Genomic DNA, 16,607 nt, shown 5'->3' on the forward strand with positions numbered 1-16,607 from the left:
TTAAAGAGTTCTGCTAAAGTTTTAAGAACTGTGATAAAGAAATCTAGTCATTTCAGTTGCTTATGATTTCGAACTCCTTAACCTGTTGCACTTTTCTGTAAGTAAAAGGAACAGAAAAGCTTGGCTTGGGTTGGACTGGGCAGATGAGGCCTCTGGAGGACAAAGGAGTTTATGCTAATTGCTGGTTTAAACTTTAGTGAGAAAACAAAACAAAACAAAACAAAAAAGGTATCCTTTTGGCCAGTTTTAAAATGGTGTGAAATAATTTTACTCTTGTGAAGGTTAGATTTGGTTATCTTGAGTATAAGATCTTAAGAATTTGTTTGAATGAATCTTGAAACTCTTATAAATGAAGAAAAAAAAACCAAAACTGTGGCACAATAGATTGAGATTTGTACTAGGGACACCAACCAGCAGGTTACTGCAACAGTTCAGGATTTTTTTGTGAAGTCCTAACCAGGATGGTGACAATGTCAGAAGTGAAAAGGCAGCATATGGAGATTGAGTTTAACAACGGCTTGTTAAAGGGAAGTTCTGTTAACTTGCCTCTAATTAGGTAAAGTATGTTACTTTCTGAAACACATTGGGTAATCTGCAAGCATTTTAAGTTATGCTTTAAATCCAGCTCTGCTGGATGTGTGGGTTTTATGAAGTCATTTAGCTGTTCACTGTATTCTGAATCTTAAAAGTTTTGAAGGGAAAGGAAAACAGAATGTGATTTAAGAAGGAAAATGTACATGTTGAAAAGAAGTTGGGTGGGATAGGGAGAAACGGGATCTTGTGTCTTCAAAGGTGAAGATTAAACTCACCCCCCATTGCTTTAGCAATGGGGCATTTGGTTAGAAAGGTTGTTGGAAATTGTAACAAGAGGGAAAGAGGAAAGTTTTTAGTGGAAGGATGGAGAAATGTTGAGTAGGGGTCAGAAGTTAACAGAAATGCCATGTGGAGTCTGGGGGAAGGGTGGCAGGGTAGCCTTGGAAAGAGCCTTGTTAAGGTGTTATCTAATTCCCCTTCCCCAATTTATTTTATCAAGTTAAAACCTCTTCACCCTTGTTGAAAAGAGCAAACTGTGGTTTAAAAGACAGGCCTACTTTTAAGTTAATTGACTGAATATTTGTTTCTTTAGATATATAATAGTTTCCTTGGTTAAGGAATATGATTATAGGAATATTGTTATAAATGTGATTCATAATTTAGTAGGGTTATTTCTAAAAGTTTAATTGATATTTTTAAAGAATCTTTCAGATTCTCAAAAAAAAAAAAAGAATCTTTCAGATTCTCTTATGTGGTATTTGAATATTCTGTATAAATTTAATTGATTGTATTGGGTCATCCTGAGATCATTTAAAGGGCCTCTGAAAATAATAGTTTTTTTTTCTTTGTCCTTTTGAAAATGTTTCTGTTATGAACAATATGCAATTTGGAATTTTTCTAGGTATTGAGTATTTTAAAATGATTTGTATAATGTTCAACTTATGAAATTATCTATTTGGATATGAAAGATAAGTTGTGAACTTACTGGAACACATTTCTTACTGTTACCAATATAAGGTCATGGTAAATACCTCTTCGAGATTTATCTGAAGCTTTGGTTACTGGAATTTGTTATTGGAAGTAAAATTTCTTGGGCTTATAGTTAATACTATTTGAGAGTTTTAAAACTCCATGCTCTGACAGTTAGTGGGACAATTAACTGGAGTAAAACTGAGTTAAGGCTACTTTATCCTGTATATGCTGATGGATCCGTTTTGACTGCTTATATTATGTTATAGTCATATCCCTGCATTTTTTTCTCCTATGACTAATTTCTATAATCAGAACAATAATCAATAAGAATTGTTAATGCAATTCAATTATGTCATACCTTACTGTTTCCAATCTGATTGTATGTAATCATTATATCCTTAATACTTAGGCAAATGAGTATTTATATTGGTCATCTATCTGTTACTGGATATTTGTGTCTGTGGATATTCAGATTTTTTTTAAAGGTTTCTAAATAATGAGCGGACAATTAACAGTGGTCTGTGAGACCTAATTGCTGTTTTTATTGGGACTATAGCTGACAACCATTTGCCTGTCCTATGAAGCTGCTGGGCAATTCATACTGGTCTCTTCACATTATGTATCAATCTGTTTTAACCTTTATAGAATATTCCTTCCCCTCATAGTAGGGCTTGGGCTAGCACTGCCCTTAGTACTGAAGCCCTGCTGATGGGCACTTCTGGGTATGTTAAGTGTACAAATGACCACACACCTAACTCAGATCGAACTGCAGAGGACCTAACATGCTTGCAACAGGGAACCTTTGTACTGCTGTTAACTCTAGGGTTGTCAGGGAGAGGCTTGTCCTTGCCATAGGTTCTTGCATTTTCTAGTTTCATTTTGGCTTTAGGATTGGTCAAAATTATAGTGCTAAGACCTTCCAGGTATCTAGAAGAAGGTAATTCGATGATTTGAATATTCAGAAGAAAGAGTATGGAATGTTGTGCCACAGTTCCCTTTAATTGTCTTGCCTCAGTTTCCCTTAAATTGTTCTGCCTCAATCACCACCCTTCTCTCCTGATCATTAGAATTGATATAATTTAGGGCTGGCTACACTAAGATTATAAATTGTAAATGTTTAATCCAGATAAGGAGAAAGATCTGTCTTAGATATCATGACCCCAGCCCTTCCATACTTATCAGAATGTCTGGGTTCTCCCCCCATTCTGTCATTGTTCTTCTTGATCTCAACTTATCAGAATGTCCGGTGCCTCCCCCCACTCTGTCAGAACCAGATTGATAGTCCATTCCCGCTCTCAGTGCTCTGACTCCTCTCCTGCCTTGATCTACCCCAGTAGCTTGGAGACACATGTATATATATTTCATGGGAACCTCACATTCCCTGCTGCATGCTGGATTCTTGGAGACGATAGTCTCATTCAGCCCTGGGACCAAAACATGGATCCATTTGGTCCCAGCACAATCTCTCCCTCTAAAATAAAATATCAGAAACTCTCTAATCTCTATCTTGCCTCAGTTTCTCTGGCATTATAAATATACTATAGTTGATTCTCTACTTAACCTATCAAAATAATCTAAAAGAATTGGAAGGTATCAATTCTCTAGTTTTATAGAGGAGAGAATTGAGGACTAAGGAGGGGAAATCTAGTCAAAAAAGCATTTAAGGGCCTAAGATGTGCCAGAAACTATGTTAAGTACATACAAATACAAACAAAAAAGAAAGGAAGCATCTGCCCTCAAGGAGCTTATATTTCTAATGGGAAGTCTACCTTTAAAAGAACCTGAAGAAGGTATTCATGACTGGACCTAGGAAGTCAGGAGTGGAGTTCAGTGGAATGAAGGAATGAGCATTTCTTTAAATGGAATGACTGAGAGAGGAAGAGACTGCAGGGAAAGAGTGACCGTCCTGGGTAAATGACACCTCAGTGATCATCCAATCCAACCAATACTTTATCCTTTTAAAAAATATTTCAGCTACCTTTATATATTATATCCCTCTAGCTCTCTTTAAGTCCCAACTAAAATTCCATGTTTTATAGGAAACCTTCCCCATTTCCTTTAAATTCTAATGCCTTCTCTCTGTTGATTATTTTTTATTTATTTGGTACAGCTTGCTTTGTATGTATTTCTTTACCTGTAGTCTTTTCCATTAAATTGCAGGCTCCTTGAGGACAGGGACTATTTTTGCCCTCTTCTTATAACTCCAATGCTTAGCACAGTCCCTTTTGTTGATTAATTAGTACCTACAGATATTTCTCTCAGTGAGTTCATTGCTTCCTCCCCAACAACCAATTTCTTATCAGTGAGGATCAGATTTTATCAGTCCATTTTATTGGCTTCATTTTTTGAAGGATAAAATGATCATTAAGGCAAGCCAGGAAGTCGCTCTTTCTATTTCTGACAGAGGGAGAGCTCTAATAAATATCAGAATAGCTGGAGACTTCCATTACTATCAGAGTGATGAAGTATAGCTTCTAGGGAAACAGCAGTAAGGGGGTTCCCCCATCTTAAAATGCTTCTGTTCTAATAATCTGTCAATGATTCTAAAGTCTTTTGGCCTTAGAATAGTCCTACAAAGATTACTGACAGAAAGATAATCTGTTGGTCAATGATTATCCAGTTTCTGAGACAATAGTGAATAGGCCACTGCTCAAACCTACTTGAAAGCCACAAATTTATCAAATAAATAACATGAAATGCTGGTCTAACCGTCCTATAAATCCATATTCTTGCTCTTGGTTCTTTGCTAAATTATTTTGGAACTTAGCCTATTTCAATTGGCAATATAATTACAATAAACTTTGTCCCTTGACTTGGAGATGGGATCAAGCCTGCAAATTCTTTTGAGATACCTTGCAACACCAGTCTATGACCTCCAACTTTTTGGGGTCCCTTCTGAACCTCAATAATAGCATACCGGGTTGATGAGCTGTTTTCCAAATCCCATCTTATCTTCAGTTAGGTGGAGATCCCCTCTTCAACGCTTCTCGTAGTAACTGAAATATGCTTTCTGCTTTCTTTCCATTCTGTCTTTGTATCTTTAATTCCCAAGACCAGGAATAGAGATAGAAAAGAAAAAGGATAGACTACTGAGGAGAAAGGGATATCACCCTCTGCCTTCTACTCTGCATGGGCTTAGATGCCTTCTGGACATCATCTGGGACTTAAACCACAGGTGCTTCTTAAAGATGGATCTGGAGTTACTCTCAAGGCTTGCTCTCCTGGCATGGGGAGCTTATTTAGATGGAGTTCATTTATGTGATATAGATGTATTGGATGGTTGGTCAAGGTTTTTAAGGTAATGATTGAAGGCTCAAGGGACTGACATTTGTACACATTATAGCTTGTGGCATCCACAGCATTGGAGCACATCATAATATTATCTTTCCTATTTTCTTCACTGGGTTGCTCTGAAGAAAATGTTTTATAAATTTTAAGGTACTATATATAAATATCAGTTTTGTAGGTTCTTACAGTTGGAATCACCATTTGGAATCCAAGCAAGAATCTTCTCTAGGATGCTCCTAACAGGTGGATGTCAACCCTCTGCTATAATTCTTCTAATGACTGACTACTTCAGAGATTTTGATAATTTAGATCTACATAGCTCCTATTATTCTGAAGTTCTCCAATTCAGAAACTCTATGAATCTATGATATTTGTTCTATCAAACTTGAAATGATTCTTTTTTTTTTTCCCCCTGAGGCTGGGGTTAAGTGACTTGCCCAGGATCACACAGCTAGAAAGTGTTAAGTGTCTGAGACTAGATTTGAACTCTGGTCCTCCTGAATTCAGGGCTGGTGCTCTGTCCACTGCGCCACCTAGCTGCCCCTTGATCTACCAAACTCACAGAGTTGTTATGAAGGAAGTTCTTTATATACTGTACAGAACTTGAATATTATCAACTAATGATTGGCCTGATCTCTTGAAGAAACTATGCATTCTATTGTAGGGTAATTGCCTTAATTTTTCATACTCCATCACTTTGAAACCCCTTATCTTGTCTGTGATATAGGACCCTGGAGGAAAAGAAAAGTATTAAGGTATTAGAGATGAATTTCACTCAATTTAATGCAAAGAATTTAATAGTAAACACAGAATGTACTAGATCTTGGGGAGATTTTTTAAAAAATAAATTATATTCATTTAAAAATAGCATTCATTTTAAAAAATTTTGAGTTCCAATCTCTCTCCTTCTAGCCCCTTGGAGATTTTTTTTTTTTTTTTTTTTAAAGACCCTGACACCCAGAACAATAGATAAATTAGTTGCAGAGTTATGGGTGGGGTGGATATACAAAGATTCCTGGCCTCAGGGAATTCATAGTGAAACCTGAAGGATAACATCTTGATTGAAGGAAATTGCCAAACCTACCTACCACCAAGTGCATATTAATGTGGACTGCATATTTCAATGGCTTAGGGAATAAAAAGAGGTTCTCAGTCAGATGTAAGGGGTGAAAGTTGGGGAGAGATAAATAAGGAAGATTTCATAAGGGAGTTTTTGAGTAATGGAATAAATGGTTGGCTTTTGATTAGGGTTAAACAAATCTTTGGGAGTCCAACAATACATGTATGTATGTGCAATCTTTTTTATTAAAGTGTAAGCTCCTAAAGAGATAGGATTTTGTAGAGACCTTTTATTTCTTTATAGAATATCCAATATTTCTGTGTCTTCCTTCTTCATGGTTTCACTTCATTAAGTTCTGATTCGCCAAGTCATCTTCCTGGATGAGGGGATAATCAATTTAATTTCTTAAATCCTTATTACTCATTATTTCCCAGTATATACCCTCTATCTCTAGTCAGATCAGTCATTCATTATGTCACCCAAAATGCATTCTTTTGTGGAAAATCACAGTGAACCCAAGACTTAAAGTTTAAGCTACACAGAATAAATTTAGTAATTTTTCCACATGGAAGTTTTCTAAATGTTTTGCAGTGATCATTCCATTTCCCTTCCTTACCACATTATTTATAATATCTCCTGTTCTCCAGGTTAAACACCACAAGCTCCTTAACTAAGACTTGGATGTCTTGAGACTGTGGGATTCTATGATTCTGAGATGTTTCCAGACAAGGTCAGAATCTACAGCAAATATGGTGCCCTTTTCTTATATCAGCACAGCCTAAGGTTGACTAAGCTTTCTGGCTACCATGTTACTCTGCTGACTTAGGCAAGCAACTCTGACATGGTTTTCCCCACATGTTCTACTGTTAAACAAGGTCTTTCTCATCCTGTTCTTTCATAATTTGAATTTAAATACTAGGTTTAACATTTATCCTTAATAGAATGTTCTCTCTTGTTAGATTCCACTAGGGATTCAAATCTGTTGTGACTTTTTTTTGGATTCTGATTCTATCATCCTAAATGATAGCTCTTCTTTCCAGTCTTGCCATCTCCAGCTCCTTCAAGGTTCAGCTCAAGGGCCTCCTCCACATAAGGACTTTTCTTCTTTCCATTTGCCAGTGACCCACCTCTTGGTCACTTAGTGTTTATTATGTATATATATTGTACCTATTTATCTGTGTATATAGGGCAGCTAGGTAGTAAAGTAGATAGAGTGCTTGGTCTGTAGTCAGGAAGACAAATCTTTCTGAGTTTAAATCTGTTCTCAGAGATTTATTACCTGTGTAACCCTAGGCAAACCCTATTTGCCTTAATTTCCTTGTTTGTGAAATGAACTGAAGAAGGAAATGACAAACCACTCCAGTGTCTTTGCCAAGAAAACCCCAAATGGGGTCATGAAGAGTAGGACATAACTGAAAAATGACTAAACAACAAAAATCTGTTTGTATGTTCTATCCCCTTACTAGAATGTAAGTTCCTTGAAGGTAGTGATTGCTTAATTTAAAAATATATTTTATTACTCCTCCAATTACATATAAAACAATTTTAAAACATTTTAAAAATAATTTTTTAAAATTTTGAGTTCCAAAGTCTAACCTCCCTCCCTTCTTTCTCCTCTCCCTGAGATGGTAAGCAATCTGATATAGGTTACACATGTACAATCATATAAAACATTTCCACATTCATCATTGTATGTAAAAAGATTAGAAAAGAAAAAATAAAAAAGAAGGAAAAAGAAAGTGAAAAATAGCATGACAGGTATGAGGTGGTATCTTAGTGTTGCTTTAATTTGCATTTTCTAATCAATAGTGACTTAGATCAATTTTTTCTTTTTTATTATTATTATAGCTTTTTATTTACAAGATATATGTATAGGCAATTTTTTGGCATTTACAATTGCAAAACCTTTTCTTCCAACTTTTCCCCTCCTTCTCCCCATCCCTTTCCCCAGATGGCAGGTTGACCAATAGCATGTTAAATATGTTAAAGTAAAAGTTAAATACAATATATGTATACATGTCCAAATAGTTATTTTGCTGTACAAAAAGAATCGAATTTTGAAATAGAGTACAATTAGTCTTGTGAAGGAAATAAAAAATGCAGGTGGACAAAAATGGAGTGATTGGGAATTCTATGTAGTGGTTCATAGTCATCTTCCAGAGTTCTTTCCCTGGGTGTAGCTGGTTCAGTTCTTTACTGCTCTCTTGGAACTGATTTGGTTCATCTCATTTTTGCCATGGACATTGCCCCATGTCCATCAGAATTGATCATCATATAGTATTTTGTTGAAGTACATAAAAATTAGATCAAATTTTTTTCAAATGGCTTTGATTTCTTCATTTGAAAACTGCCTGTTCATATCCTTTGATCATTTGTCACTTGAGGAATGATTTGTATTTTTATAAATTTGACTCAGTTCTCTGTACATTTGTATTTATCAGAGATACTTATTGTAAATTTTCCCCAACCTCAGTTTTCTTCTTTCCTTCTAATTTTGGTTGCATTGGTTTTGTTTGTACAACAACTTTAATTGTATATAATCAAAGTGATCCATTTTACATTTTGTAATGCTTTTTAAGTCATTTGAAAATTTTATCTGTAGATCTTTATAATAAACTATGCTTTACTAATTTGCATGTGGTCTCGCCCTTTATGTTTAAAGCATGTATCAATTTTGACCTTGTCTTGTTATATGGTATGAGATGTTGATCTATACCTAGTTTCTGCCATAAAGTCTACAATTATCTCTCTGTTTCTTGTTGCTACTTTTGTTGGTAGCACAAAGAGATGCAGATGATTTATGTGAGTTTATTTTTATTCTACAACTTTGCTAATGTTGTTATTTACTTCAGTTAGTTTTTGAGTTGATTATCTAGGATTCTCTAAGTATACCATAATATTGGCAAAGAATGATAATTTTGTTTGCTCATCGCCTATTCTAATCTCTTCAATTTTTTTTCTTCTCTTATTCCCATAGTTAGCATTTCTAGTGTGATGCTAAAAAATAAAGTTGATAATGAGCATTTTTGCTTCATTTCTGATTTTACTGGAAAGGCTCCCAATTTATCTCAATTACAGATGTTTGCTAATGGTTTTAGGTAAATATTACTTACCATTTAAAAGTAAGATCCATTTATTTCTATGCTCTCTAATTGTTAAATAGGAATGGGAGTTGTGCTTTGTCAAAAACTTTTTCTGCATCTATTAAGATAATCATATGCTTTCTGTTGGTTTTTGTTATTGGTATGGTAAATTATGCTAATAGTTTTCCCAATGTTGAACCAACCATGCATTCCCCATATAAATTCCACCTTGTCGTAGTGTATGATTTTTGTGATATATTGCTGTACTTTTTTTTACTAGTAGTTTATTTAAATTCTTTTGCATCAATATTCACTAGGGAAATTGGTCTACAATTTTCTTTTTCTGTTTTCACTCTTTCTGGTTTAGGAATCATATCAGCACCATATTTGTGCCATAAAAGGGATTTGGTAGTTTTTCTTCTTTATGTTTTTAAATAGTTTATAACATTGGGATTAATTATTTTTTAATGTTTGCTAGAATTTGCTTGTGAATCCAGTTGTCCCTGAGAATTGTTTTAAGGACTTCATTGATGTCTTTTGCAATTTCTTTTTCTAACATTGAGTTATTTTGATATTTTATTTCTTTTTTTTTATTAATCTGGGAAATTTATATTTTTAAAAAATATTGATCCTCTTTATTTAGATTGTCTGGTTTATTCACATAGAATTGGGCAAAATAGCTCCTAATAATTGTTTTACTTTCTTTTTCATTGGTGGTGAATTCATCTACCTCCTTTTTAATACTGACAATTTTCTTCTTTCATTTTTAAAAATCAATTTCATTGTCCTTCTCCCCCAAGAAAAGCATCTTCTTTTTTATTTGTTAGTTCAATGGTTTTCTTACTTTCAATTTTGTTTAGGTAGTGTGGGACACCAACTCCTTTCTTTTTCAGGATTTCCAATTTGGTGTTTAATTGGAGATTTTTAATTTGTTCTTTTTATAGTTTTTTTTTTAGCTGCCTTCATTGATCTGCTCTTTTTCTATTTTACTGATATAAGAATTTAGAGAAATAAAATTTCTCTAAGTAGTACTTCAGCTGCATCCCATAAATTTTGGTATGTTGTCTTATTGTTGTCATTGTCTTTAATGAACTTATTGTTTCTATGGTTTCTTCTTTCACTCACTTATTTAGGGTTAGATTATTTAGTTTCCAATTAATTTTAAATCTATTCTTCTACTGTCCTTTGTTGAATATAATTTCTATTGCATTATGACCTGAAGAGGACGAATTTAATACTTCTGCTCCTTCATTTAGTTGTGAGGTTTTTAAATGCCCTAATACATGGTCAGTTTTTGTATTGATGCCATGAAAAAAAGATATATGCCTTTCTATTTCCATTCAATTTTCTCCAGAGACCTATCATCTAACTTTACTAGAATTCTATTCACCTCTTAAACTTCTTTCTTGTTTATCTTTTGTTTAGATTTATCTAGTTCTGAGAGGGGAAAGCTGAGGTTCTCCCACCAGTATAATTGTACTGTCTATTTTCTCCTATAACTAATTTAGCTTCTTTTTAAAGAATTTAGAGGCTATATACTATTTGCATATGTGTTTAGTGTTGATATAACTTCATTGTCTAAGGTAACTTTCAGGAGTTTCAATCCTTATCTCTTTTAATTAGCTATTTTTGCTTTTGCTTTACTTGAGATAATGATTGCTACCCCTAATTTTTTTTAAAACTTCACCTGAAGCATAATAGATTCTACTCTAGCCCCTTAACTTTCATCTGTGTATGTCTCTGTGCTTACCTATTTAGTTTTTGTTGGTGTCCCACACTACCTAAAAGAAAATTAACAAATACAGGTTATGTCAAACTGAACTGCATTATTTTCATAAGCATGTTATCTATGTCCACATTTAATGAATTCATAAAAAATTCAAAAAAACAGAAAAGAGGCTCTTGGGCCCACAAGTAGGGACTTAATTCTTGGTTGATTTAGATCTATTAATCAGTACTCTTTGGGAAGAATTGTTCTTTCAATCAGCTGTGAATTCAGCTAAATGAATTATTCAACTTCATTTGCCTTCCCCCATCTTGTTCATAGGAATGACGATTGAAACTCTGGGACACGTTGTATCTAGTCCATCAGAAAAACAGAAGTTAATCTGGCAGGACCTGTTAAATGATGAATCTTGGTGATTACCACTTTGCTTCCTAAATGGCCACAGATTATCTTCTTAATCATAACTCCTGGAATTTTGTAAGGAAAACCTGCTAAAATACATGCACATTATATTTATGGCATTTCCTTGAGCTACCAGTCTAGTAAATGTGTCAACAAAGAGCATTGCACTCAGTGAAGTCCAGCACAAGATGCTTGAGCATTTACCTGTTCCAGCTTTGGTCATGCTGATTGGGGAATGTTATGAATGAATCATTTATTTCCACCTGGGCTAATTTAAATCACTTCCCACATCAGGTCAATGAGAGCCAGAAATAGTTATTTCTGGTATTAGGCAACATTATTTCCACTTAAGTTTCCTAATTTGAGGTCCAGGTGACTTGACTACCCAGGAGGCAAAGATGGTCCTCTTACAATGATACAAAGTAAGGTCACAGGGAAAGGGGACAATATACCAGAGGTTGATACAAGTCGACTATTTCCTCCTCCCATAATTGACCCTGGTAGGTAGAAACTTGTCCTTGGTGTATGTGTATAGGATGGATATGAGTTGGGGTGTGTGTGTGTCAGTTTACAAGAAAGGCAGTATTTTTACTCTGAAAAGATAGAGAGGGATTAGGAAAAATGGAGTTCTAGAACTGGAGGTGGGGGACAAGGAATTCATTATGAAGAGGTTTTTTTTTTTTTTAAATAGTGTTTTATTTTTCCAAATACATGTAAAGACAGTTTTCAGCATTAATTTTTGTAAAACTTTGTGTTCTACATTTTTTTTTCTCTTTCTCCTTTATTTCCCCCCTCCCCAAGATAGCAAGCAATCTGATACAGGTTAAATATGCACAATTCTTTTAAGTATATTTCCATATTTGTTGTGTTGTACAATAAAAATCAGACCAAAAAGAGGAAAAAACATGAGAAACAAACAAACAAAAAGATGAAAATATTATGCTTCAAACTACATTCAGTCTCCATAATTCTCTCTCAGGATGTAGATGACTATTTCCATCCCAAGTCTATTGGAATTACTTTGAATCACCACATTATTGAGAAGAGCCAAGTCCATTACAGTTAACAATCTTGTTACTGTGTACAGTTATCTTGGTTCTGCTCATTTCACTCAGTATCAGTTCATGTAACTTTTTCCAGGATTTTCTGAAACCAATTTGTTCATAATTTCTAACAGCACAATAATATTTCCTTACCTTCATATACCATAACTTATTCAGCCAACCGATTCTCCAACCGATGGGCACTCACTTAATTTCCAGTACAAAAAGAATTGCTACAAACATCTTTGTGCATGTGAGTCCTTTTCCCTTTTTTATTATCTGGAGGTTTTGGGGGGAAAAGGCATATGAAAGATATTTTAGAAAGGAGAAAGAGCCAAAGCTGAGTGATGAGGAGGATAGAGGGCAGCAGAGCCAGTAAATCAGAAAGCATAGGGTGAATAGCTGTGGGAAGAAAGGGGAGAAATGATGTGTTGCCCCATTAATCTCCAACCTATGCAAATCCCCAAAACAGAATGAGATAAGAACATGGTCAGGAGATGGGCATTGGATATATGGAGCTGGAATCAAGATTTTATGAAGAAGGAATTGTATAAGGAATGATGGCAAATGGGATGGGGAGAAAAGGGAAGAAGCATTTTGTGAAGGGACCTGAAGTTCCTGCTGAGAAGTTTTCTAAGACTATATCTATCTCTACCACTACTGCTGTCTCCCTCCAGTGTCTGAATTTCCCTCTCCCTTCTCTATCCCCAACCACCCATGACACTGGACATCTAGCAAAACTCTTTATATAAGAAAAGCACCCAGGAAAAGATTTTAGGTAATAGATCTTTATCTTATTTTATCCAATGGACTCAGGGGTCATTGAAGATGGGAGACTGATCACACCACAAGAGGTCCCTATTATTTCCCCCTCACTCCCCTATTAAACTCAGAAAATATCCCTAGGAATAATCTGTCTCTGGTCTCACCATACATACATAGAAAAGTCCGGAATGTTGGAGGGCAGTGGGGATTAGGCCATGATGACATCACTGTCATTCAACTGATGCCAAAGGAATGTTAAGTGGGTGGTTTCATCACAAAGACTGGACTGACAGGTAGTTGAGAGAAATTGAAGTGATTCATATTTAGTTAGGGAAAGAATGAAAACATTAAGGACCAGAGTGATACCATTCCCTGAGGCAGGGTTGAGACAGTATGATATAAGAGACTCTCAGTAGATCCAGGATGCAACAACAGATCCAAGAAACTTATAGCTTGTTTTTCTCTGAATATCAATCGGGTAAGTCTCTCTAGTCTGATTTTCTTGACAATTTGAAAACCTTAGAGTCACAAAGTTGCAGAATTTCATTTTGGATGTGAGGAATCTAAGCAAAGCAGAAATGGGACTCTAAAGCAGAAACTACATTGAAGCCATGGCTTCTCACCCACTATTAGACATTTCATTGTCTATTGAAATTGATGAAAAATGGTCCGTGATGCTAGATCTATATATTAATATGCATTTAATATTCATTTAGAATATTTTGTAAAATTAGAAGATCTCAAGGCTGGAAGAGATCTTAGACATCACCAATAATACAATCCTTTAATTTTCCAGAGCAAGTAACTTTGACCTAGAGAGGTGAGTTGCCCAAGATCACATAATTAATAGCAGAACTGGTACTTGAATATAGGTCTTCTGACTCTTAGTCTGGTGCTTTGTCCTCTAGAGCATGAAGAGGGCTTCATAGAGAAAGTTAAACCTTGGGTTTAACATAGCAATTCATGGGATTTAAGGGGGAAAAATTGGCAGATCATAGGATTGTAATCTTTCTGACGCATCTCAGGACCAAAGTACCTTAATGATGTTTTTTATATCTCTCCCAGAAATGTGCTGAATTGTGTAACCATTGATAATGGAGTTAGAATATATAGTAGTAATTAAGGTGAGGAGGATTAGTGAGGACAAAGAACACATCACAGAATGATAGTGTGAGGCAGAGAGAGACACCTTAAGAAAAGGACCCTTGAGGCAGGGGGAAAGAGAGAGAAGAGAAGAAAGAGAGAGAGAGAGAGAGAGAGAGAGAGAGAGAGAGAGAGAGAGAGAGAGAGAGAGAGAGAGAGAATATGAATGGCTATTTCATATGGGGACTTAGGATAACATAGTAGAAAGAGAGAGTTTGAGTTAGAAAACTGTTTAAGATCCTACTTGAGGACACCCCCCCCCCCAATTAGATTCCTTGTTAGTCTCATGGATCATCATCCTTGCAATTTTCACCACATGAAGAGTTAAAAGCCAGGAGGCACCCATGACAATTTCATCTCAACCCTCACCTATAGGGAACATAGAATTCACCAATATTGTTCAATGGCTTCATAAATCCAGTTATTTTAGCAAGAGGCAGAAACCAGGCTAAAACTGAGATGAGTTTGGTTTGGGGATAAGGAGGAGATATATTTTGTCAGTTAGTAAAATGCTCTATGGGTTTTGTTCTCTTGTCCTCAAGTTTCTTCATTTGTAAAATTAAGGGGGTGGGCTGGATAATCTCTAAAGAATCTTCTAGTGCTAGCAAATCTATAATCCTATACCTTCTCATAGATAAATCCTTCAGCAGAGTCAACAAGTCAGAAAGCATAGGTGAATAACTGCTTATCATTCTGTCTTTGAAGCTAGAAAAATTCAAAACCTATTTCTTTATGAAAATGGGGAAGATTTGGAAAGGGGAGAAGGGAAGGTTTGGGGTTTCCAAAGTAGGGACTTGATGCCTCACCTGGTAACATAACCACAGAATTGTCCTTTCCACCCCAGGTCTATCCACATCATAGAGCCATGTCTTCTCAGCAAAAGAGGATGTCATGTACCCCACCTCCCCAAGCTGAACAGAAGCAGGTGAAACAGTCCTGCCAGCCACCTCCTCAGGATCCATGCGCCCCCAAAACACCAGATCCTTGCCAGCCTAAGGCGCCGGAGCCATGCCGCCCCAAGACCCCAGATCCTTGCCAGCCTAAGGTGCCGGAGCCATGCCGCCCCAAGGCCCCAGATCCTTGCCAGCCTAAGGTGCCGGAGCCATGCCGCCCCAAGACCCCAGATCCTTGCCAGCCTAAGGCGCCGGAGCCATGCCGCCCCAAGGCCCCAGATCCTTGCCAGCCTAAGGCGCCGGAGCCATGCCGCCCCAAGGCCCCAGATCCTTGCCAGCCTAAGGCGCCGGAGCCATGCCGCCCCAAGGCCCCAGATCCTTGCCAGCCTAAGGTGCCGGAGCCATGCCGCCCCAAGGCCCCAGATCCTTGCCAGCCTAAGGTGCCGGAGCCATGCCGCCCCAAGACCCCAGATCCTTGCCAGCCTAAGGCGCCGGAGCCATGCCGCCCCAAGGCCCCAGATCCTTGCCAGCCTAAGGCGCCGGAGCCATGCCGCCCCAAGGCCCCAGATCCTTGCCAGCCTAAGATGCCGGAGCCATGCCGCCCCAAGACCCCAGATCCTTGCCAGCCTAAGGCACCTGAGCCATGCCGCCCCAAGGTGCCAAAGGTCCCAGAATGCCCTGTCAAAGCACCAGACCCTTGCGCCACCAAGGCCACTCCACCTCCAGTCCAAGAAAAGTGCACACAGGCCTCCAGGCCCAAGTAGAAGTAAAACAGCCTAGGACAACACCCTCCACAGGACCAGGCACCAGATGTGCCATCAGCTTTCTAATCCTAATTGCTATCTGTACTTCTAGGGAGAGAGTTCTCCCCTGGTGCTTTTCAGCCTATAATTAATATGCTGAAGCTAATTAGCAATGGTCCTGCTCTTCATTTGGGTCCTGAAAATGCTGCAGAATCTGTCCCCATCCTAAGATTCCTAAGCACTTAGGATCAGGCTAAAGTTGCATCTGCCTGAGCTGGCCCTCTGGCTACACAACTGTCAGGGATGGAATCAGGATAAATCCAGCAAGGTTTTAGTTCAGGAGTGACTTTCTATTCTGGTCCCATTAAACTCATTTTCCATGTGACTTTTGGTTGTATATGTGTCATTGAATGCTTCTTTTGAGTCTTTCCAACCATGGTCTCTTGTCTTCTACTTTCTTTTGGATGGAGGGAGGCTACACATGGAGGGAGGTCTAAAAAATAAATTTCTTAACACAAGAGCTCTGAACAAAGAGGAGGAATTGGGAAGAGGAGGACATAAGGCTTTAGGCTGAACTGGCACCATACTAGGTATCAAACAGGAATTCAGAAAACTCACAATGGACAGTTATCTTATGCTACACTTCAATGAAGCCCTCTCCAACCCAACCAGGTTTGAAGCATCTAGCTCTACCCCAGGATGCTGCTCATCATCTGTATCGTAATGATCCTACCCTCCCCCAAGCCAGCAAGTCCATCCCTGTACCTATTGATATAGAGGGGAAAGGCCATTTATCTTGGAGTCCAGAAAGCTGGATTTCAGCCACTTACTAGCAGATAATTTAGGAAAATCTCTTAATCTCTATGAACCTCTATTTTTTAAAAATCTGCAGCAAGAGAATAATATTTTCATTAACCATCTCACTTAAAAATAATTGGTAGTGTGATATATTATC

General features: G+C 37.1%; 1 protein-coding gene across 1 annotated transcript; it reads left to right on the top strand.

The window, feature by feature from the left end:
* The first annotated feature begins 13,144 nt into the window (after nt 1-13,144).
* LOC141539374 (uncharacterized) lies at nt 13,145-16,037 on the top strand. The gene is made up of 2 exons (XM_074262088.1): nt 13,145-13,351; nt 14,861-16,037. Exon 2 carries the CDS (start codon nt 14,882-14,884, stop codon nt 15,671-15,673), a length of 792 nt encoding a protein of 263 aa, XP_074118189.1. The 5' UTR covers nt 13,145-13,351; nt 14,861-14,881; the 3' UTR covers nt 15,674-16,037.
* Nucleotides 16,038-16,607: the final 570 nt, after the last annotated feature.

Source organism: Sminthopsis crassicaudata, chromosome 4, assembly GCF_048593235.1.
Source record: "Sminthopsis crassicaudata isolate SCR6 chromosome 4, ASM4859323v1, whole genome shotgun sequence".
NCBI lineage: Eukaryota > Metazoa > Chordata > Mammalia > Dasyuromorphia > Dasyuridae > Sminthopsis > Sminthopsis crassicaudata.

What these genes read in the sequence shown, in the direction of transcription:
- LOC141539374 (XM_074262088.1), top strand. Translation starts at nt 14,882, where the DNA reads ATGTCTTCTCAGCAAAAGAGGATGTCATGTACCCCACCTCCCCAAGCT.